General features: G+C 47.9%; 1 protein-coding gene across 1 annotated transcript; it reads left to right on the top strand.

Moving 5' to 3' along the window:
- The first annotated feature begins 244 nt into the window (after positions 1 to 244).
- Positions 245 to 18,250, top strand: LOC149336556 (endothelin-converting enzyme 1-like). Its single transcript, XM_089552998.1, has 5 exons — positions 245 to 964; positions 8,839 to 9,974; positions 12,473 to 12,675; positions 15,739 to 16,106; positions 17,388 to 18,250. The coding sequence occupies exons 1-5, from the start codon at positions 245 to 247 to the stop codon at positions 17,685 to 17,687; spliced, it is 2,727 nt and encodes a 908-aa protein (XP_089409124.1). The 3' UTR covers positions 17,688 to 18,250.
- Positions 18,251 to 24,269: the final 6,019 nt, after the last annotated feature.

A 24,269-nucleotide genomic window follows, 5' to 3' on the forward strand; every position in this document is an offset into this window, starting at 1 on the left:
GCATAAGCCGCATTCGAATTTCGCCGCTCCGGATTCTGCCACGTAGTCTGGTTTAACTCCATATGGACAGAATTCTTGCTGATGCCCTTCTCTGTAGCACCTGTAGCTGTGCACCGGTGTAGGTTTGTACGTTCTCTTGGAATTCTGTGTTTTTATTGTATTTTCGCGCGTGGTCAAAAAATGCGTGCGCACGTGAAGCGCTCGCACGTGACAAAGAAGAAGCATCCTTCCTGCAGCATCGGTCATGGACCTCGACCCTCCGGCCAAGGATGGCACGAAGACGCCGAAGTCCTCCAGAATCTCCAAGAAGGCGACAAAGAAAGCCCCCCAACACGCGAAAGACACAGAACAGGAGAAGGACTCATCCAGAGCCTCGCGTAAGAAGAGAAAAAGAGGCGCCGAGAGATCACCCGATCATCGCAGCGACACAAGAACCCACCAAGTCGCCGATGATGGTAAGCAGGCTTGTGACCAGGCAGGCAAGCATGAAGCGCTTGCTGAGACATCGGCGATTAGAGCTGCAGGCGTTTCTGGTACGACCAGAAACGATGAGCTGCCAACGTCGTCCCAGCTCCCGACTACTGAGCGCGGTGACGTCACCGCGAGCCGATTACAACCGCTCGGCCCCACGGAAACAGAGCGCACCATAGTGCCAGCTTCGAGCGAGGGACAAGCGATGCTCCCAACAGCAAGCGACGAGTCAGCTGCTGCTGCCACAGGCGGCGTTCCTGGTGACCTCGCCACCGTTCCAACTGAGCAAGTCCAGAGCGCTGACTCAGAACCGCCGCACACGACGCGCACCATACGCAACGCGTCTGCAGACCAAGCCGGCGTCGAGGCTGTGGAAGCGACCAAGCCGAGCTGCCCTGCAGACCAGCCGAACGCGAGGTCTCAGAGCGCGCGGCCGCAGCCCACCGTGGAGCGCCCTCAAGATGGGAAGAAGCCTTCGGGGTTTCGGATTACGGTAAGCAACGCACTGCGAAAAACGAAGGATAGGTTTTAACCAATTTCCATGAGTGATGACGTCTCTAGCGCTGTACTACTTTCATCACGAACCCCATTGGGCCCAACTAAAAGCACCGCAGGGAGCCTACTGCATTTCAAGTAGGAGATATTTTGCATTGTCGCAAGTTCATGGGCAATTAAATATGTTCATGAGCTCATAAAATTTTTCAGTAAAAATTTCCATTTTAACCCTTCATCAAGGAGGCTCACAGGAAACCATAGTATTAAAATGAGTCAATTTAAACGTGCGCCAATAATATCATTTTGAATCAGAGTGCTTATGTCCCACCATCGCTCCTGCTTTTCTAGTTCTGTTGTTTCCCACTCGCTGCTGCTTGCTGCCTGCTGATTGTGGCCTGAAGCTGCGTATTATCAAAATTTGGCTGGTCTTGTCCTGCAGTGCTGCATTGCCGTTTTGTGGCACGTTTTAATACTTTTGTGGAGGATGTAACTGAGAGTTGTTGCTAAGGAAATGATAGAAACTATGTGTACTTGAACGCACACTGCACACAGGAAAACAACAAACGCTGCTGAAAAGTTTCGTTCCCAGATGGGTAGTAACAGGCTGTAATGTCGACTGGTCATGGCAGCTACCGAGAATTTTGCACGTTTTTGACCACTACAGCTACATTCGGCGAGCTTTATATTGACAATAACTGATGCAGGCAGATCAGTTAATAATGCAGTTCCACTTTTTCGAACAATGCGGACAAACAGTGCGTATATCGTAAGATTTAAACGCACACCATAGGAAAAAAAGCACAAGGGACGCGCGTTCTCTGGAAAAAATTTGCTCCAGGTTTTCGCCGCAGCCCAGTCGCCCGGTATTAAGGCGAAAGCCTTTAATGCCTCATACGGTCGTTAGCAGCTGTGTCGGCAGCCCTGTCGACAGCCTTGTCGGCGGATGTGTCCGCGTTTTGAAGGGTGTTCACCGAGATATGCGAGACAGTTACTGAGTAATTTCCTTTCCTGAAATACATGAGTAATTTCCATTTCTGAAATACAATTTTCAGTTTCTTCATTACCGCCCGTCTTCTTTCACTCCCACTTCCTCCCTTCCTGTACGGTGCGGTTCGGGTGACCACCGAGATGACAGAGAATTTCCTTTCCTCAAAAATCGTTGCGTTCAAAGGGCAAGGCATCGCACCGAACGTGTGGTGGCGTTCCTCCCTTCCTTTACGATGCCGTTCGGGTGTCCACCGATATGACAGAGAATTACTGCTCCATTTCCTTTCCTCAAAAAGCATTGCGTTCAAATGGCAAGGCATCGAGCCGAACGGGTGGTGGCGTTCCTCCCTTCCTGTACGGTGCGGTTAGGGTGTCCACCGAGATGACAGAGAATTACAGCGTAATTTCCTTTCCTCAAAAAGCGTCGCGTTAAAAGGGGAAGGCAACGCGCCGAACGGGTGGTGGCGTTCCGTGGACTGGTGGTTGGCCTCAATGTCTCCAAGGCAACCCTGTGTGGCCCACAGGGTGATGTCATCGGCGTACAGCGCATGCTGTACACCGGTGACAGCGCCCAGCTGGGCCAGTAGGCGCATCATAGCCAGATTGAATAAAAGGGGAGAGAGCACCGCGCCCTGTGGAGTACCCCTGGTTCCTAAATGAAAAGGGCCATGTTCCTTATCCTGGATTCGAATGTAAGATTGTCTCTCTGTCAAAAATTGCCGAATGCATTGAAAGGCGTTTCTGCCGCAGTTAGTTTGAGAAAGGTGGGTGAGAATGATGTCGTGGGTAACGTTGTCGAATGCTCCCTTCAAATCCAAGGCGAGTACGACCTTGTCATTGTGAGCGCATTCGACGGGGTCAAGGACAGCCCGATTGAGTTGTAGCAGGACATCCTGTGCAGATCTCTGTGGGCGAAACCCGAACATGGTGTCCGCGAAAAGATGTTTGGATTCCATGAACTCGGACAGCCTGTCGCGTACCATCGTCTCCATGAGTTTGCCCACACAAGAAGTCAGAGAGATGGGGCGGAGGTTGTCCGTGTTGATGGCCTTTCCAGGTTTAGGAATGAAGGTGACCAGGGCGGTCTTCCAGTCGATGGGGAGTGGCACTTCCCCAAGCCAGATTGAGTTAATATAATTCAGTAAAGACAAGTATGTCGGGTCGGGGAGGTTGGCTAACAATTTGACTGTAATTTTGTCCCGACCCGGAGCGGTGCCACGTTTCATTTTTGCCAGGGCCGCCCTCAGGTCATGGAGCTGGAACGGTTGATCCAGCTCAACGTTCTCAGAACCTGCATAAGAGTACGCCGGCCCGCGGGGGTCCTGGGTGGTGCACAAGTACTGGTCCCGGAGCTTGTGCGCCAACTGAGTTGTGTTGCCCTGAAAGCTGTGTATGGCTCTTTGGAGGTGTTTTTGAGTTTCCGCGCGTGTTTGCGTGGGGTCAATTAAGGCGCGAAAAAGTCGCCACGTGTTCCGGCTGGACATTTGCCGCGCGGCCGTGTTGCATCGTGCCACCCAGTTGGAGTCGGCGAGTTGGGCCGCATACTCAGCCGCTCGTTGAGTGAGCTCGGCGATGCGAGCTTTAAGTTTCCGGTTGTGCTTCTGCCGACGCCACCGACGGACGAGGCAATGCCGGGCCTCCCAGAGGTGGAGCAGGTGGTTGTCCACATCAGAAACCGCCTCTGAGAGCTGAATTTGAGTTTCGGAGGAGCGAACGCTAGAGACCAATTGTTCTGACCAAGTCTGGTAGCCTTGTTCATGTATTGGTGTGGCAGTGTTATAATTTTGCCTGAACTTGGTCCAATCTGGGAGTCGGGCTTGTGTTGGTGGTCGCGCGAAAGGATAGGTCCTAATCGTAATGTTCAGGAGGCAGTGGTCGCTGCCGAGGGTTTCCTCGGTGTTGACCCAGTCTGCATACTGAATGTTGCGGGTGAAGGTCAAGTCCGGACACGTATCCCTTGTCACGGAGTTGCCTATACGAGTTGGATGGATGGGGTCAGTGTGAAGAGTGAGGCCCAGCGTTGACGCAAGCTCCGCCAACTTGCGTCCCCGCTTCTCTGCCTGGCAGCGCTACAACACGCTGTCGCGTTCCACTACTAAAGGCGAGCTTAAGCGTCATTAATTAGCAGTTAATTAGTACTAAGGCGAAAGCCTTTAATGCCTCATAATGTCGTTAGCAGACGCGTCGGCAGCCGTGTCGACAGACGCGTCGGCAAATTCGTCCGCCTTTCGGCGTCACTGCTTAAAAGGCTCAAGGATCCAGCATGAATAAAGGCGCATCTAGTGAATGCATGGGCTTCATAAATAAAGTAAAAGTAGTAGTCAAGAAAAGGGAAGAAAAGAAGAAAACAAAAAATAAAATAAAAATAAGATGTTGAATTAAAAAGTAAAAACAATAAAATTAAGAAAAGAGCAAAAAATTAAATAAAAACAAAATATGAAAAATAAAAAGTAAATAAAAACAAACAGTGGCCAGGAAACGCTTTCGCCTTGCAGCACTTTTGAGAGCCAAAGTGCCCCCTGAATTTTATTTAGTCATTAACCTGTATCTAGTCGCTAACTAGTAATTGGTCATTACTTCGTCATCAATTATGTGTGAAGTCATCCAGTGGTGACGTCACCAGTGTCATATAGGCAAAGTGGTGCGGAAAACGCTTTCGCCCCTACGCACTTTAGACAAAGTGCCCCTGAATGTTTTGTTTCTGGAGGCTACAGTATGAACGTTCCATCATACCATGAGACATTTTAGGCGAGTGGATTACTAGACAGCTCCGAATAAACTATTTACCTGATATTCACGTTCCATAAAAGTTTTTGTGGCCATAAAAGGGGATAGTGGGGCAGAACCTGGCACGGAGCAAAACGCAACAGCTTGTTACTCACCACCCCGTCGTATTTAAATGAGCTAACATGCTACCTTGGTATTTATGCGTTATGACCCGCCGCATGAGCATCACAGAAAGCTGCTGAAAAGGCGCAGCATTTTGTCCTTTAGACTTGTCAGAACTGTGCAGCTAAATCAACCTGGTGTCCAAGGTTAGTGCAGGTTAGGAATTACCGTTGTTTATTGGTGTCATGTTATGCAAAGTTATAGAATTTTCGCGCCCCTGGTGACTGAGATAAAATCATTTTAGCAGCATGCTAGATGCTGAGCAAAACGCGATATTCTATCGTAGTTCGGTTGGACTGAAGTAAATGTAATGGCTTTGTTGCTTTCTCTAAAAGCTGTGCGCGTGTTTTTCCGCTCTCTAGGAAAGTCTGAACGTACAAAAGAAAAAAAATTAGGCAGTGGCTTAGCTCTGGTTAAGCCTGGATACGCAAGCGAAAAGCTGCAGTTATGCTTGGTTTGACGTTATGGCTGTCGCAGTTCGCGCACAATGCACTGGGAGCACCACGATAACAGTGGGGGCGTTCGGCCGTTCACACACTGCCTGTGCGGAGGCGGAGGAGGAGACGGTAATCGGCGCGGTTAAAATTCAGGGGGCACTTTGGCTCTCTAAAGTGCTGCAAGGCGAAAGCGTTTCCTGGCGCAGTTTTTTTTCCGTATTTTTTTCATTTTTTGTTTTGTTTCTTTCTTATTTTTATGTTATTTTTCTTTTTTTTCATTTTATTTTCATTTTCATTTCTTTCCTTGTTTTTTCTTTGGCATATTTTGTTTTTCAATTTATTTTGATATTTGTTTCATTTCTTATTGTTATTGTTTTTAATCTTCCTTTGCTCACTTATATTGTTTTTTATTTCTATTTTTTATTCATTTTATTTTATTTATGAAACCCATGTATTCACTACATGCGCCTTTATTCATGCTCAAAACTTGAGCATTCGTTGCGGAGTGGTAGCGTCTCCGCTTCAAAGGCCGAAGGCCCTGGTTCGATTCCCAGCGTCTGCGCAGTTTCTTTTATTGCGAAAGCGATACTACTCGCACTTTCAAGCCTTCGCGTGAGCCGGCCGCAGTTACCTTGGACCTTTAGCGGAGTGAATATGGGCGACCAACTCGCTGCTTCAGATAGCCCGGCTGCAGTTACGCCGCGCCGCGCACCTGTGGCGCTACTGCCGCTGTGACGTCATACCAGCTGTAGATTATTTTCTTTCTCTCAGTCGCAACAACATCAAAAACAAAATATAAAAAAATTACCGTAGACTCTGAGTCGCCGCGCAGCGGCGGCCGGTAGCCACGCGTGACCTGTAGACGCGGCGCACGGCGTTCCTTCAGTTGGAGGCGCTGCGCTTTTGCTTTCGCAACCTATCAGGCTTAACCAAAGCTGAACCCCCGTCAATTTCTTTTTAAGTAGTGACGAGTAGGCGGCGACTGCTGCGGCCACCTGCGCCGGGTGTGACATCACTCCTTTCGCGCATGAGCAGAAGTGGCAAATCTGGGCTCCGGCTCACGCGAAGCGCGGTGTTGACTATCCTAGTAAAGCTTTCCGCTTCAAAACAATGAATGCCGACGAGCGTACCGAAAACGTCAAGAAACCTGTGCGGAGAGGCAAGCTCGGAGATATCGGTGCTTTACCCTGCGCGGTAAATTTTGGGTGGGGATGTTCAACAAGTGCCAAGCAGGGGTGTGAATCTTGCCTCTGGCAATGCTGGACAGACTCGTTTAAGATGTATTTAGCATCCCAATGTGCGAGGGCTAAGGCGATGGCTGCCTCCTCTGTCATCTCAGGCGTAGAGCCCGATGGAAGACTGACTTAGGGAGGGGGTTAGGGTTGGACTGTAGCCACCTGTTACAGCGTCATGCGTTGTTCCTGCGGCGTCTAGCCAATTGGTGTCCTGAGCTTGTCCGTAATACTTGTAAAGGTTATTAGGAAGGGGTTGAACACCGAGAAGTGTATGGATGTAGTAAATTCAAATAGGGTTCGTTGTGCTTTTCAGGGGGCCTCAGGCCTCTCCAAAAGTGGTGATTCGGCGGTGATTAAGAACGAGACTGCTGATGATAAAGATCATAAAACAAAGAAATATATTTACAGAATTTACAAGGGTAAAGAAACTGAAAGTTAAAGAAACTAAGTCGCGCAGACAAATCAACAACTGCAAGTTGAATAAAAGAACAACCTCCAACAAAGAAATAACTTACAGTAACTTACTTATCGACTAAATGCATTAGTTAAAACCTAGGTGCTGTGAAAGATGCGGCCAAGAACAGAGGTTCCACCTAGACTGATGTCCAAAACTTTCGCGCCCCATTTTAAGGGTTCCATGAATAAGGAAGCTAGGGCGACAGTCTATCTCTCGAGTAGACTCTAAAAGATTGCCTATAGCAGTTAATGGAGCCAAATTCCTATGCTTTCGTTGCAGGGAAGAATAGTATGGTGATTTTACTTAGTCGGTCTTGTGCACTGTTATATTTTACAACATAGAGTGGGGCAAAATGCGACATTTTAATGTTTTAAGTTTAATTACATTTGACTGTGTTCCTATTAAGCAGTAGCCTTCATCTTTGGTGAACGTGATGCCGGGATGCTAGGGAATGAGTCGGAAATATGTTTTTTCACGTCTGAGAAAAAATACGGCGACAGTTTCCATATTTATGCCCCGTTTTGCCCCACTCCTCCCAAGTAGTCAGTCGCCTGAAGCATTATAACAAAAAAAATCCTTTGTTTGCTACACTCCTGAATCATTCGCAATGTCCACCTGACTAAGCAAAAGGCCCCGGCCAAAACAAGATGTGCCCTTGCTTTAAGCAGTGTGGTGAGCCGAGAATCTTAATAGAACACCAATAAAAAATGGTTGCAATGATGGGCAATAAAAATTCAAATCCAGGCGTATTTACTTTTACGAATCATGAATTGGTTACCGCATCCTCAATTAAGTCTTTATGAAACCTCAGTCATATCGGGTTCGATCCTGGCAGCGTGTTCGCCAAATGCAGCCGGTAAAGCCAGCGATGACAGCGCCGCCCACCGGCAGGTAGCAGCCACCATTAAGGCTGGTTATAAATATTCATTCAGAACGACGGCTTGACATCGCCGCTATGGCGCAGTGGATTAGAGGCACGTGTTGCGTATGGAAGGTCGGCCGTTCGACTCCGCTCTCTATACTGTAATTTTATTGTTTTTTTAATTTCTTTTCCCTTTTAGGTCGCAAATCGTGATGCATAGTGGCATATAACGCCGTTTAAGATTTTCAAAAAATTTACTGCATACTTTTACACAGATTATTAACAGCGCTGGAATATCACTTTTCAATTTAAACTAAACATTACATGGTTAGTAACAATGGGTTGGTATAGACTTTTAAGCATTATTTAGGGAATAATTATCCCTTTTACGTAAGCCGTTGTGACAATCTTCAGTCACCGTGATCAATTCACCGTGGTTTCAAGCCTGGTGGCTGTACAGGCTGCAGTTGGCGAATACGCATCCTGGCCGCGGCGGTCAAATTTGATTTGAGGCAATATTCTAGTGCCCCGTGTACTATGCGATGCCAGTGCACGTTAAAGAATGCCAGGTGGTCGAAATTTCCGGAGCCCTTCACTACGGCGTCCATCATAGCCTTCGTCGCTTTAGGGTGTTAAACCCCCGTAAACCATAAAATGTATTCTATATTACTCAGGTTTAAGAAAGTCTTCATTGATGATGCGGTAAAGGATTCATGATTGTTAGAAATGAGTAGGCCTGGATTTAAGCTTTTATTGCTCATCATTGCAACCTTTTTTCATTTGTGTTCTATTAAAATTTTCGGCTCTGCAAACTGTTTAAGCAAGGGTACATTTCGTTTTCGCCGGGACCTTTTGCTTGGTCAGATGGACATTAAAAGCAGGAGTGTAGCAGACAAAGGATTACTTTATACACATTCATGTGCTTTCTGATATATCGCACATACAAAACTCTTGATCCCGAAGTAGCGGCGACCTAATTCATTTTTCTGTGGTGCACCCTTTCAGAGCCCTGAGGTCTCCAAGAGGCGCATCTGCATCAAATGTTGCGCCGGGACATCCTGCCTATTACTAGCCGTCTTCGCCACTGTGCTTCTGGCATTTCGAGGCCCCTCTCATGGACGTCAATACAAGACCTGCGACACGCTGGCATGCGCCGCCTATTCGAAGCGGCTGCAAGAGTCCATAAACGTCTCTGTGAACCCTTGCGACAGCTTCACACATTATGTATGCGATGGCTGGAACAGTCGCTACGAAGCCAGCGTCAACGACATTGCGCTCCTGTCCGCTCTCACTCGAATGTACCACATTGTTCGAGATATGAACGTACCCAAGAGTGGTCAAAATATGATGCAACGCGCCGCAGCGTTCTACCTCAGTTGCGAATGCGTTGGAAGAGGCCGCTGCAACGAACTACGACACGTCGCGCTGGCGCTGGAGGGAGCGAACATCGTGTGGCCTCTCAAGGCGCACCGTCCAGATTTCCTACACTCCCTGCTGTACGTGTCCATGAAACTTCGTTGGGCAGGTATCCTTACTTTCGAGGTAATCAATACTAAGCGAAAAAAGTACCTGCTGCTGCGACCACCGCTAGCTTTCTTCATATTAGGCCGCAGGGCAAAAGAGCAACTTCGTTCCCCTGGCAGCAGGGAGCATTATTTCGAGGTATTGAAAACAAAATTCAATGCCGCAAGTAGCACCGCCATTCAAGGTGACCTAGTGACATTTGAAGAAACACGAAATGTCGAAATAAAGATATGGGACGAGCTCTGGAAAAACGCTGCCGCACATCCCACGTTCAAGATGAAAAAGGAGTTATTCTACAATTCCGTCCCAAACCTCACGCTGGTGCGGTGGAAGCGAGCTTTGAACGACTACGGAGTGTGGTTGCGTGACGATGAAGATGTCGGGTTCCTGAGCGAGTCAGTGCCCTTTCTTCGTGCCTTCCTCAGTTTGTGGAAGAAGTACGGGGAGGAACAGATGCACCTTTTGATGTCCTGGTGTACGGTTCAGGTGGCGGCGTGGTTTGCTAACCAGGAGCTACTAGTCAACTTCTACGGCACCGAGCAGAAGGTGCAGCTCATACACCGCGCGTTCTGCTTCAGCAAAACTTTCATCGTCACCGGCGACAGCCTGCTTCACAGGTGCGTTGTAGTGTACAATACTTTGATACTTCGGTTCCTGACTGCAGCGATAGTTCGCGGCTTTTCTCTGTCAGCGACCATACCTCGGCAAAATCACGAGTGCTCACTCAGTCTCACTCACAAAACTTTGGTCAACCTACGCGCTCACTGAGTCTCACTGTCATAAAAGCCTCGGCACATTCCAACTCATGAACTCACTCATTTACGATTACAACTCACTTGGGATCACTCAAACTCACCTCCCTTCAGGTGTCAAGAACTCATAACGAGTCACGCCTCACGCAGACTCACGACTTATCAAGGCTCACTCAATCTTTTCAACTCACGACTCATTTGGTCTCACTGGCTCATTTCGACTCGCGACTCATCTGGGCTCACTCATTTCGACTCATGACTCATGTGGACTCACTCATTTCGACTCACGACTCATCTGGGCTCATTTAAGTGCAATAGGTATTACGAGTGAACACTAAACGCGACCGGACTGACCACTATTCATAAAATCTCAATGTCAGCATGCATCACCACGACTCGGATCATGATCTGAATGTGAGCTCAGACTTACCTCGACTCAGATCATGATCTGAACATGAGCCCGGACTCGCCTCGACTCAGATCATGATGTGAATGTGAATCCGAACCCACAGCTCAGATCATTATCTGAACGTGCGTCTCGACTCACTTACGGCTCAGTTCAAAATCTGAACGTGAGTCCGGAATCACTCATGACTCAGATCATGATCTGAACGTGTCTAGACTCACTCACGAATCGGATCGTGGCTTTAAATAGCATGAGTGAGCCCGGGTGAGTCCACTCATTAGAGTTCACCCACCTACGTCGGCGACCCACAATCAATTTCTTGCATAAGCCGGTTCCAAGACGCGTGCAAGCATGATGATCGGTTTTTCGTCAGGATTCCGGAGCAAGCTTCATTTTTCCTCTTTACAACCTGAGACAGACAGACAGACGGGCCGACGGGCCAACGGGCCGTCAGACAGACAGACAGACAGACAGACAGACAGACAGAAGGGCCGACGGGCCAACGGGCTGTCAGACAGACAGACAGACGGACGGATGGACCGACGGGCCGACGGACGGACCGACGGACCGACGGACGGACCGACGGGCCGACGGACGGACCGACGGACCGACGGACGGACCGACGGACCGACGGACCGACGGACCGACGGACGGACCGACGGACCGACGGACCGACGGACGGACCGACGGACCGACGGACCGACGGACGGACCGACGGGCCGACGGGCCGACGGACCGACGGGCCGACAGACGGGCCGACAGACGGGCCGACAGACGGGCCGACAGACGGGCCGACAGACGGGCCGACAGACGGGCCGACAGACGGGCCGACAGACAGACAGACGGGCCGACAGACAGACAGACAGACAGACAGACAGACAGACAGACAGAGACAGACAGACAGACAGACAGACAGAGACAGACAGACAGACAGACAGACAGACAGACAGACAGACAGACAGACAGACAGACAGACAGACAGACAGACAGACAGACAGACAGACAAACAGACAGACAAACAGACAGACAGACAGACAGACAGACAGACAGACAGACAGACAGACAGACAGACAGACAGACAGACAGACAGACAGACAGACAGACAGACAGACAGACAGACAGACAGACAGACAGACAGACAGACAGACAGGGCAGGGCAGGGCAGGGCAGGTTTGCTGCAAGTGAGTAATTCGTATGGAAGAAGCTAGTTCGCTTAGGTAAAAAAAGGAACAGTGTCTATATTAACAACTTTCTGCAGTCGTTTGGCGTACAAGCTGCCTCCAAAATAATTAGGAGGTTTTTCATCCCGCCTAGCCTTTCTGTATAGCTGTGCAATCGTTGGGTCCGAAGACGACGCAGTAAAGACACTAAAATTAACTGTAGTTCACAGACTCATCTGTCAACAGAGAACCGTCAGGAAGAGTTTCAGAGAAGCACTGGGTGCTTTGCACTCTAGAGCCTTTAAAAGCGCTGCCTGTGGAGACACACTTATTTTCCGGTCTTAAAATGACTCAAGCAGCTTGAGATAAAAACACGAAAAAAAAATAGAAATAGCACTGCTGGTCTTGTGTTCGTTTGTTTCTTCCAAATACGAGGAAAAAATAGGTCATGAAGCAGCTAGCAAATTAATTAACGGCAAGTTACTTTCATTATATCGCTTTTTTTTTGCATTCTAACTTGAGACTGAAATGAGCGCAACCCTACCCATTCAAGATTTTAACGGCGCGTCATATATTCCTGTGTTATGCGCTGTGTGTCACGGTCAACGGTCAAGAATGTACTGCCGTACCGCCCTCACTCATGTGTATATGTCCTCTTTGCGCTGAGCGGGTTCTCATGACGATTTAAGAAAGGAGAAAGAACTAAACAGCGGGCTGCTTCCTCAACCCCACGGTTCTTCAGCTTCATTTTAACATAACGCCACGAGACGAAAGTGACACATAGTGCACATTTACAGATTCAGCGACGCCACTCTCCCTGGGGATCTTCGGCCTCAAGCACAGGCGCTGATTTGGGACGTCCGTCAGTCTCTGCATGGGCAGCTTCTCCGCTGGAAGCATTATGATGAGAACGTGACTGTGGTCCACGACTGGAACTCCACCTCTCTTGCACTGCAGTACTTCGACAAGCCAGCCGGAGAGGACTACGACGGCGAATCAGGTACGTATACGCGCGGATAGGCACCCTGATAAAACACTTCTCCGAAAACAGTTCCCGTTAGTCCTAGAGTTTCCCTGCGGACACTCGAATTTCTTTGGAGGAGAAATTCTAGAGGCCCGTGTACTGTGCGATGTCAGTGCACGTTAAAGAACCCCAGGTGGTCGAAATTTCCGGAGCCCTCCACTACGGCGTCTCTCATAGCCTTAGTTGCTTTGGGACGTTAAACTCCTCAAACAAACAAACAAACTCAAGTTGGAGTATATGTCCCAGGAAGTGAATCAGTTCATTAAACCCCAAAGTTCTAACTTTCTCTGATAGCCCGGTGGCTGCAAGATTTGTTCCTGTTCCTAAATCCAGTGACACTTCAAATGGGCGCAAATACAGGGTCTGTTCTGAAAGTAGTAGGACTGGTTTTTTCCTGGGTGAACGGGCGTACGAGAGGTGTTTTGCGCGTGCAGGGTCGTTGAAGGGGGATATTGGGAATGCTGGGTAAAATGGGCAGTCGGCTCTCGGCCGTTGAAGAGAGGAGGTCGCTTGTGCTGTGAACCCCTGTGAAAACGTCTCGTCACGCAGAATCGTCGAGCGTTTACTGGATCAGCGATACGCGATAAAATTTTGAGTAAATCTTGGTAAAACGGGCGAAGAGACTCACAAAATGATTAAGGAGGCCTACAGTGACGCTTCCATGGGTAGATCAGGTGTTTTTTTAGTGGCACTAGCTGTTCCGAGAAGGTAAGGAAAGTGGAGGAAGGCGACCGCTCCAGACGCCCTTGGACCAGTAAGACCAACGAAAATGTGCAGCGAGTGAAACATTTACTTAACAAACAGTGATCATAGAATGAGTATCAGAATGATTGCTGATGACTTGAGCATTCCTCAAACCCAAGTTTTTGACATCGTGACAAAAAACTTATCCATGAGGATAGCGTGCGCGAAGTTGGTGCCTGGAGTGTTGTCAGAGGAGGAAAAGGCCAACCGGTAGGATCTTCTTCATCATGTGAATGAGGACCCCGATTTTTTGCCCAGCACAAGGCGGCAACGATGCCTCAGCCCCCTACAGCCTCGACTTGGCCCCGCCAGACTTTTTTCTATTCCCGACAATAAAATCGACGCTTAAGGGGGAACATCACGGATCGGTAGAGGTGGTTCAACAGGCCGTGACAAGGGAGCTAAATAGCATTCCGGTCCAGGCGTTCCTGGATTCGTACGAAAACTATAAAACTCATTGGCAGCAGCGTGTAGGTTCGGAAGGGTGCTACCTTGAAAAATTGTAATGGTTTGTACTATTCCCTTGAATAAATTTTGTTTAAAAAATGAGTCCTACTACTTTCAGAACAGACCGTGTATGTCGCCCCATTTCACCTACCTGGGCTCAATCGAATATCAATGAAAATATTCTGAAGCTCCTCGTAACAATCATTGGCAAAACAATGTAATTGTTTCTAAAATGCGGCTTTAGGAAAAGGCTACGAACTACAACCCAATGATAGACGAAACTGTCTTGGACGTCCAAGACGTCCATAGGACATACAGGGGAGTTTTAGTGCCCACTGGGAACGTACTTGATGAAAACCATTCATGGCCTCACATTCGCTCTTGACAAACACAGCCACGGTGACGTCTTATTCCTTCTTTATTCAAGCTCTTTTGGTGCCAAAGCACTGATGCGCACACCAAAGCCCACCATGAATTTTCAACCGACCTTACGGACTTCAGCCGTTGCCTGGGAACAGCGACGCCAAGTTAAGTTTCTTGCGCGTGAAATAAAAAAAAAGATTTAATGAATTTAGCCCTACGGGGGTTTGAACCTGTGCTGGCGCGAAGAGTTCAACTTCCCTGGTCAGTGCAACAAAGCACAATGATACCGCCTCAATTGATCACACCTCGTGCTACTCTGCAACACACCCGCGCTATGCATTGCACATCGTGGTCTTCATCAGCTTCGATTTGCGGCGCGAACCGATCAGATAAGCTGAACCTCGACCAGAGCTTAACCAGAGTCGAATACCGTCGACAGAGGTGCCGACGACCCAGCAATGTAAAACCATCAGCCAATCAGGCTAAACACATGCTTCGCACGTCCGCTCGGTTTAACTACGTTAAAAGCGTACCATTTTTTTTTATCACGTGCAGTTCCAAGGCCACGCATCAGGCCTTTTTATATAAAAGTAACGTCTGGTGTGCAGTGTGGAGTGAAGAAATGCGTGTGGAGCCATCGTAGTTCTGGTTACATCAACGACCTGACGTCAAACCTCAACGAAACAGTGCGAATGATCGCAGGGGCTGCATTATTTAGGAAAATTAGGCCGCTTGAAGATCATGTAATTCTCAACCATAGAACAGCAAAATGGGGTCTGGAATGAAAGATGACGTCTAGTTTCGATAAATAAATTTTTACGACCACATCCAGAAAAATTGGCAGTTGGCTTCCGTCATGTGTATGTACCGTCAGGGACAAAAGTGCTATACTCCACGCGGCGGGTGACGGAGCAGCGGAAAATGGAGGCATTTTGACGAGCTAAAGCACGAAAAACTGAAACGAGCCAAGCGACATGCCTGCTGATGATAAAGGTCTCGCATTGGCCGTGGCCGCCGCGATCTGCTCCAGCGGCGCGCCTAAGCGCGCTGCGATCGCGGAGGCCACGCATTGGCTATCTCGATTCCAGATGCCACCTGCAGATGGCGTTGCAACGCAGTTTTTCGTTGCTCCCGCTCCCGCCGCGTGGAGTCTACCACTTCTGTCCCTTATAGTACATATTGTATGTACGCGCACTGTAGATGCGCTCTGACACTTTCACCTGTGCCCGTTCCCGCTTTACTCAACGCTATCGCCGAGCGCCTCACTTGCGTTCGACGATAACAGTGAACAACGTATCTAAATATGAACGCTTTCCTAAATCATTCACTTTCCAGCCCACGCAGATGATATTCTCATTGGTCACCACGTGATTGCTTGAGGATTATGTTTTGCGACTTACTGCAACTACGCTGGACCTGCTGGCTTCTAGGAAGTCACATGTGGACGTAGTACGATTGTACACCGTTTCCGTTGCCGGATTACAGAGCCCAAGGATGTCGACCAGGAAGGCTTAGTGGACATGGGCGGCTCGCTGGTGGCCAACTGGCAACTCGCCGCTCGAGCTTCGTTCCGGAACCGTTCCTCCCGGCGTCTGTCCAAGGTCATCCAGGAGCTGGGACTGTATGTACTCCGCGCTGATGGGTGGGAACGCGACGTGTCCCTGCTGCCGCACGCCTTCAGCTTTCCGTACTTCGATCACGGTGCCACTCACGCGCTCAACTACGCCGGGATCGGCAGTCGCTTGGCGGAAGCGCTCAGTGAGCTCTTCCTCTGGGCCTACTTAACGTCTCGTCAGGCATTAGGTGCCTTCAAGGACCATTTTCGTTGTATGGAGAACGCCACATCAAATAAGGTGAGAGTACAACCAAGCCATTCAGAGTTGTTAGCATACTACCCGAGTGTTATGTGTACAGTCTTGGACGCCTCACTACCGCCTCCTTGGCGACAGAGGGGCATAATGCTGTTGCACCGAAACAATCTACAACTACAACGACATGCTGTAGCTGAATCGGCGGTTTTCGCACTGACCGCAAGGTGGTGCTCGAGCAATGCTCTGGAGTGGTGAATACTGCGTTCTTCACACTGCCCTTTCTTTATTAATCTTCTCTTAACGGACCAGTTTTTTTGCTCTTAAGCGTCAAAGCCTTGTTATAATAAAACGAGCTGATCAACAGTATTGAACACAAAGTGTTGCCTTCTGCGTGTCTCTATGGTTTTTGAGCGAAAAATAACTTATGATGTCAGATAGACAGACGTCTGGCATCGAGCACGTAGCTGCAGACGCGTCATTACGCACTTATATTTTGCGATACAAACTTAAAACGCTCGCATCTGAAGCTCGAAGCTTCGCTTTTCTAGCTAACGTGTGCATATTCGATAGCACTATAGAAAAAGCACGATGATAGCCAGACAAATAGAAAAAAGCACGATAGCAGAGCAGATCAACTTCAGCATTGGTACATCTTGCTAATAAAATCAATCTAAATTATTTCCCGCAAATAGTCTCTATACAGGGTGTGAGTCCTGTCGAGAGGAACTTTCTAGCAATCGCTTCTGGCAAATCAACAATGACAGAATATCTCTCGCGACATTCGCCTCAGGGACAGCAGGGACGTACGCAGCCAGTTTCGAAAGTTTGTTACGCACTCTACGCCTGCAAGCAAAGCGTGCGAGTCAGCACACCGACGTCCAGCTCTGCGGCTGCAGTGTCTTCCTCTAAATCGCACATCACTGCGCACTTCTCATGTCGGCCCAGACCCAATGGACACTGAAACCCCCTTGGACGTCCACAGGACGTCTAAGGGAGTTTGGGTGTTCATCGCGGAGTTTAATTTTCAAAAAATTAACGGGTCAGTATTCGCAAGCCAGGAAAGATATATGCAGTCGGAATCAACGAAGGTGATCAGTTTAGCATGTGCACTGCGATAGAGTGCTCTGACGCAGTTTATATTTGCAAAAGACTGTCTATACCGTAATGTCAAAAGCACAGACTGGTGGTCGCGTTGGCGTTGCATTGCACACCACGTGTCTATCTTCGTCCGTGTGCGCATGCACATTGGCTGCACCGCAATATCGGCGGCCGTATCATTCCGAGCCTCATCAAAGTTTCCGGTTTGTATATTCACTCTCGCAGATCGACCGGAATTCTTTCGCGCCTTACCTGGAGCCCCTCTCCCTGAAGACTGCTCTGCACGCGTACCGAGCGCGCAACGCCGCGACAGACGTTCGTGTCCGCGGCCTCGAGTTCCTGAGCCCAGAGCAGCTCTTCTTCGTCGCCGCGTGTTACGTGCGCTGCGCGAGGACCAGCGGGCCTCCGGGCGTCGCCGACGGGCAGTGCGACAAGGGGTTTCGGCACGTCGCCGAGTTTGCTGATGCGTTCGGATGCGCGCCAGGCACGCGCATGAACCCCTCGCACCGGTGCGACATTTTGTGACCCCTTCGTGCGGCGTTTTGACACTCGTGTTGTTGTGATTTGAGTGATAATGGGGAAAACGTTACTGAATGCTCGTCAAGACAACCGAGTCTGCTACTCCTAGTAAAAAAATTGTGGGACGAATTGTAAATGGTGCCACTGTTAACGCTAAAGACAGTTTTTACGTAGATATATCGGATAGCAATCGCCACCGTAGCGTTATATGCAAGCAGTCAAACGCCACAAAATTTCGGAAATCCTTCGAAAGGGAATTGGACTTCGTGAGGGCATTATACCAACGTCAGGAAGGCTAAGGTCTCATTTTTTTCCTTGGTAAATTCTGGACAAAGCATGACACTGAAGCAATTGGATTCATCAATTGCTAATTGCTAATCAATGCTAATCAATTGCGAGTTGGTACATCATCATGCACCAACTCGCCGCTCAGGCCATTCTTCTCAATTGGATTTCATTTGAATGGCATCCATTCTTTCCATTACTCCGCGTAACGAAGAAGAAATGCAGCGGATTGAAAGTTTTTCGATTAATAATTATTAATACATCATCCTTCACTCACATCTTTATTTTTGTCTTGAGCCTCCGTTTTCCTATCTATGGGGATATTTAAAAAGGGTGTTACAAGAAAGGCAACGCCTGGTGACACGTGCGTATGACCAACGAGGGGGGGGGGGGGGGTAGATTGCTGCTGCCACGCACGGAAGTACGTCATAACCAAGTGACAACATATTTTAACAAAAGGGCGCATGAAATCGACATACACTTTTAGAATATTCAGTTACAGCTTAAATACTCACCTGTAATACAACTGTTAAATTTCGTTTTTATATTTAGTTGAAATGTTTTTAAAGCGCATGAGTTGAGGCATAGTTGAGGTGAGGCGGCGGCCATGGCTTGATGAGGAGTTCCCACACATGAACAGTAGAAAACGAATTTCGTCCAGACCGTTGGCTAGAAGGCATTTAGTTCGCCCATATGGAGATACTCGATGCCGAGCAAGCGTACGGCAGCGTACCCCATGCCGTGCTTTTACCCACGTTTTTACCTCCCTGTCGGGTGTGGGGCATCCGGAGCTTCTGCTGGACAACATTCTACGTCTCTCTGAGGAAAACACGGTCTTCGCGCACTTCGGGTCCTCGATCGGCCCCATCGCAGTGAATAAAGGTCGGCGCCAAGGTTGTCTGTCGTTCCCACTCGGATATTCTCTATGGCGAGCATCGAGCGAGAGCTGCTTAGGTAGCAGATTGGTTTCCGCCTCAGCTGGCATGGATGACGACCGCCGCGGACAATCTATTGCTGCCTGTGGAATACTCCCGAAGGGTTTGAAACTTCTGCTAAACAACTGCCAGAATGTGGTTACTCGTCCGAACCCGCGGCTCAGTTCCAAGATGACTGTGGTTTTCTGTTTGGGTGGAACCAACACGGCGTATTCAAAATTAACATTGGGAAATAAGACCTTCGCCCCGAGTTTATAGTTCCGATGTCTGGGAGTGGAGATATTCGCTGAAAATCCGTTACGGCCTTCACAAGGCTACCGATAGGCTGCCTTTACCTTCCGTGGCGCCGAATTGATTAGCCAGTGGAGAGTATGCTATGCTGAATGTGTGGGCAAGCAGACAAAACTGCGGAACACTTGGCTCTCTGCTGCCAAGGCCTTTCTAGTCCACCACGGATGACAAATTCTACAAGCATTTGGGTCTCCATTTCCCACCCATATAGAGGAACTGAATCGCGATCACAGCAGCATGCGTAATATCCGAGCCCCAGTGGAAACCATCGAGAAGCACCTTGCTGGGTGGTGGGTACTGTGTTCCGACATTAGTAAGAGCACCTCTAAAAACACTGGTTGGGGGTGGCAGCAGTCACTGAAATGGCCACCAACATTACGGTGTGCTGCTGTCGTTTCTTTTCTAATGCGTGTGCGTGTGTGCGTGCGTGTGTGCGTGCGTGTGTGCGTGCGTGTGCGTGCGTGCGTGTGCGTGTGCGTGCGTGCGTGTGTGTGTGCGTGCGTGCGTGTGCGTGTGTTGTGCGCGCGCGCGCGCGCGTTCGCACTATGCATGGGTTTGTGTACTCTGGCTGTGCGCTATACCAGCTGTGCTCGTCTGATTCAAAGTGCAAGGCCACAGTCATCAGCCTTTCTCGGCCAGCTGGGCTCTCCACTGTACCACAAGGTTGAAAGAATTTTCATGCACGATCTCAGAAGATTTGGCCTGCATAGCGTTTTCATGGAGTGCAATTTCTAACTACGTACAGGGCTTCGATGGCGCACTGCGCTCGATGCCACTGTGATGCTTCAAGCTTTTTGAAAGCAAAGCATTCTTGGCCTTCCCTTATAAATAACCACCGAGAGCGACGCACTATCTGGCCCGGTGAGGCGCTTTTTGCACAAAGACTGTGGGCCCCCAGATTGTCGCAGAGGTGCCCCACTGGTCGCATTTAAATCTCGGGGCGATCTGGAACCGAATTTCTAGTTCAAACTTGCGTCAGGCACAGGTCAGGAGTCGAACTGTCAACCAATAGATACGCGTGTGTCTAAGGGAGCGTGCCGACCTTGCCAGTCAGGGTCCTTTTCGCTGGTATATTCGGGCCCAGAAGTACCCAAGGCGCCTTGCCGGTATAATGCTATCACGTTCTCCGCACGTAGTTTAATATAAATGGTGATTAGCTTCCTGCTAGAAGTTACCATAACCGAAAGGGCGACAGGAAAGAGAGAGTTCTCACTGTTCCCTGAAACGTCATTTGTAGCCCTAGATTGTTCCACAGTAGCCTGAAGTTTAAAGCAAATATGTTTACGCGGACTGCCCATGGGTTAGAATTTTAGTATACTTAGGACGGATTAATTGCGTCTTCACAAAAGTACACTTTAAATACATTGCCAACACGAAAATGCGTATTCCCGAAACTCGATATCGATCATTAGATTGCAGCAAAACCATGATCTGGGCTAATTGTTACATCTTCACAACTTCACCAGCGCTGCGACGAGGAACAAAAACAGAGATGGAAGGACAGGGACAAGCTCTACTAACAACTGAAAGTTTATTTGAAAAAACACAGGTTATATTCGCTCAAATTACAAACCGAAGCGCCTGTACTTCCCGGGAAAAAAGCACACAAAATAAAGTTAGGAATCCAGATACGAAACTTCGCACTCGTGGTTGGTTACAGGTGTGCTAACGCACGTGTCGCTGGTCATGTCAATGTGATAGGCTTCACACAACTGCCTAGTCAACTGATCTTGATGTCTAAACATAATCTTAGCCTTGTTAAGAAGAGGAAAGCATGCTTTTTATTACACCTTGAACATACCGGGTTTGTTCAGATGACAATCTCTGTAATGAAGGGACCGATTTGATTAAGGAGCACCATTCGAAGACGATTTAAGCTGGCGTAAGCGCGGGTTTATGCATATCCCGATTTGCCCAATATAATTCGTGCCGCATTTAAAAGATATGTCATAGAGCACTCTTTCTGCTCATGGCACAAAAGGAGATTCATGTTCCACTTGGCATGCATTTGTTCTTTTCCCTCTTTTTTGCTGCTGTTGCCGGGCTCTTTTATCAACAATAGCAAAAACCTTGTCTAGGTTATTAGGGACCGAAAGGAGCACTTTAACCCCATATCTAGTACCAACCTCCTTAAGCCAGTGGGATAACTGATGGATGTAGGGTATTACCGCTTACTTCATTCTGTCATTACCGGAATCACCATGTGGTTCATCACAACCAAGTGACTTCATCTTCTTCACGATTCTGTTGCTAGCAAGCGCTATCACATCATTCGGGAAGCCCGCTAACCTTAGGCTATGAGCCTGCTGTTCGAAACTGCTGCCTAAAGTATGAACACATGATTTTGTAAGTGCAGATCCTAAACAAGACACTGCTATGCCGCATTTTACTACATTCGAATATCCAGACTAATAATTTAGCAAAGGTTTTCCGACCATTGTAGGAAGGACCAACAAACATGATTCACCTTTTTATTCAATCTAATATCCAAGAATTGCAGCTGATTTTCTTCCGGTAATTCAAAAGTCAATTTCAGAGTAAACCCACTGTTTTCAAAAGTCATTAAAATGGCATCCACGTGCGCCTTGAAGTCATGGGTTTCAACAAAAACGAGATAATCGTCTACATATCTGAAGATTTGTTTTACATGTTTGTCTAGGTTATCTTAATGCACCTATCTCCATAAAGAAAGATTTTACTAAGAACTGGTACTACTTTTGAGCCAATGCACACCCCTGCTTTTTGAACAAATAGCCTGCCTTCCCATTCAACAAATGTGGATTTGAGATAAAATGACACTAGCTCCTAAAACGAGCCCACAGATCGATACACCGCACTTTGAAATGAATGCTTCTTCATCATCAGCCTCTGCTCAACATTTCTTATCACACTGAAGGAGCCTATCATGTGGAGCCTATTTTGTCCCTGTCCTTCCATCACTGTCTTTGTTCCTCGTCACAGCGCTGGTGAAGTTGTAAGCATTAGATTGTTCAACGGCAACTTGAAGTTTGCTGTGAATATGGTAATGCGGACTGCCAATTTGCAAGAATTTAAGTATTCTTTGGACGAATTAATTACGTATTTACGGAAGTGCACTTCAAGTACATTGACATCATGCAAATACCATTTCCTGAAACGCGATTTCGACAAGCGATCTGGAGCTGGGAATAAAAGATCTATTCCTACTTTTTTTCCTATCCTTCTTAAGGAGTGTGAAATCTTGTGTGCGTAGGGAACGACTGCGAGTTTATCCTTATATATTCTTTTTCTTCTTTGTCTCTCAAAAAGACCTCAGCAACTGAGGACAAGAGGGTGAACGGGTAACCAGCCTGCAGTAATCGGCGCTTCCGGGCTAAGAAGCTATCTTCCAGTTTGGGGCTGCAGGATTTTGTTGAATGCATTGTTAACGCATGAAGTGATGATGCTGCGCTTAACTAGCTTCGAGTGCGCTCAATCAAAAGAGGTAAGAGGTTTGTTGGCCCGAGGCACAAAGGCCCAGCAGACGTGATTGGGGTTAAAATATATTCCTAAATCTAAAAACCGTGTGGAGCCTTTTCTTGGTAGTTCTTGAGCGAAAACCAATGGGTCAGAATGCTTGAAAAATTACTAAAAACTTTGGAAACTTCGGAAGTGAGGACGTCCTGCTGGGATTGTAATATCACAAAGTAATCATCCACGAATCTAAAGATTTCTTTCGCATTGTTGCACTGAAGGGACCTGTGTAGCGCTCTGTCTTGCATGGCTAAGTAAAGAACACTGAGGATAGGTGCAACTTATGACTGATACAAATGCCATAGTTTTGAACGAAAAACTAACCGTTCCATTCTGCGGATGTCGATCTTAAGAACCGATATAGTCATTAAGCCTGCAGACAAAGGATTTAGCATAGTTATCCTGCCGGCCGAAAAATACAAAAAAGCTTTTAGGCAACTCAACAACCGTTGTCATTATAGGAAATTAGATTCACATCCCACTTCAGAGTTCTGCAAATTGATTCTGAACAAACTGGCAAACTTATTATCAAGGGAACTAATCACGCAGTCCGACTACCACTTCTTAAATCCGCTAAACAAACAGGCAGGACGCTTTTACCTACTTCCCAAAATCCATAAGGTTTCTGCAGAAGACTTGTTTACCGCAGATATCCCCGGCAGACCTATCGTTTCAAACAATAACACGCCCACAGAGAACTTATGAATTTTCCTGAACAACTATCTTGCAGATATTACCACCCACCTCCCTTCCTTTGTCGAGGATACACCGCACTTTCTCCGCATAATAGAGTCTCTGAATGACGCTTCCATTATCCCAGCAGATAGCATACTTGTCACACTTGACGTCGCCGCTTTGTACACAAATATTCCCATAAATGAAGGTATCGACGCACTCTCCAAAATTCTAACTCAGAGTCCTCACCCGCACGAAACTGAAGTGTACCTCAAGCTGCTTGAATTGGTACTAACACTCAACTACTTTGAATTCGATTCTTCTTACTACCTTCAAGTATTTGGAACAAGCATGGGCACTCCCTTCGCACCCACCTACACGAACATTTTTATGGGGCTACTAGAATCTAAACTTAAAATTCATTTCTAAAAAGACCACTTATATACCTGCGTTACATAGACGACATTTTCATGATATGGGAGCATGGGGCTGAGACCCTGAAGGCATTCGTCACACATTTCAATTCATGCCACTCCAGCATTAAATTCACCTTAACCTCCTCGAAAACGCAAGTCAATTTCCTTGACACCACTGTCCATTTAGAAAATAGCAAGCTCAAAACCACACTTTACAGGAAGCCTACTGACCGACAACAATACTTAGATTTCACTAGCCATCATCTAAGACACTGCAAACAAGGTATATTCGTAGGACAGGCAACGAGACTAAGAAGAATATGTAGCGACGACGACGACTACCTGAAACACCTCCACTCGCTAAAAAACACTAATCACCAGAAACCATCCACAGACAACCCTTAATAATGCGTTCCAACCAGCAACCACTTTGAAACGAGATGTAGTTCTTAAAAAACAAACAAAAGAAAACAGTCAACGACCTCCTGCACTTA

The sequence above is a fragment of the Amblyomma mixtum genome, chromosome 7 (assembly GCF_055824585.1).
Source record: "Amblyomma mixtum isolate Tamu chromosome 7, ASM5582458v1, whole genome shotgun sequence".
Classification (NCBI taxonomy): domain Eukaryota; kingdom Metazoa; phylum Arthropoda; class Arachnida; order Ixodida; family Ixodidae; genus Amblyomma; species Amblyomma mixtum.

Coding starts and splice junctions, on each gene's coding strand:
- LOC149336556 (XM_089552998.1), top strand. CDS start 245: ATGGACCTCGACCCTCCGGCCAAGGATGGCACGAAGACGCCGAAGTCC. Junction 965..8,838: donor CTTCGGGGTTTCGGATTACG/GTAAGCAACGCA, acceptor GCACCCTTTCAG/AGCCCTGAGGTCTCCAAGAG. Junction 16,107..17,387: donor AGAACGCCACATCAAATAAG/GTGAGAGTACAA, acceptor TCACTCTCGCAG/ATCGACCGGAATTCTTTCGC.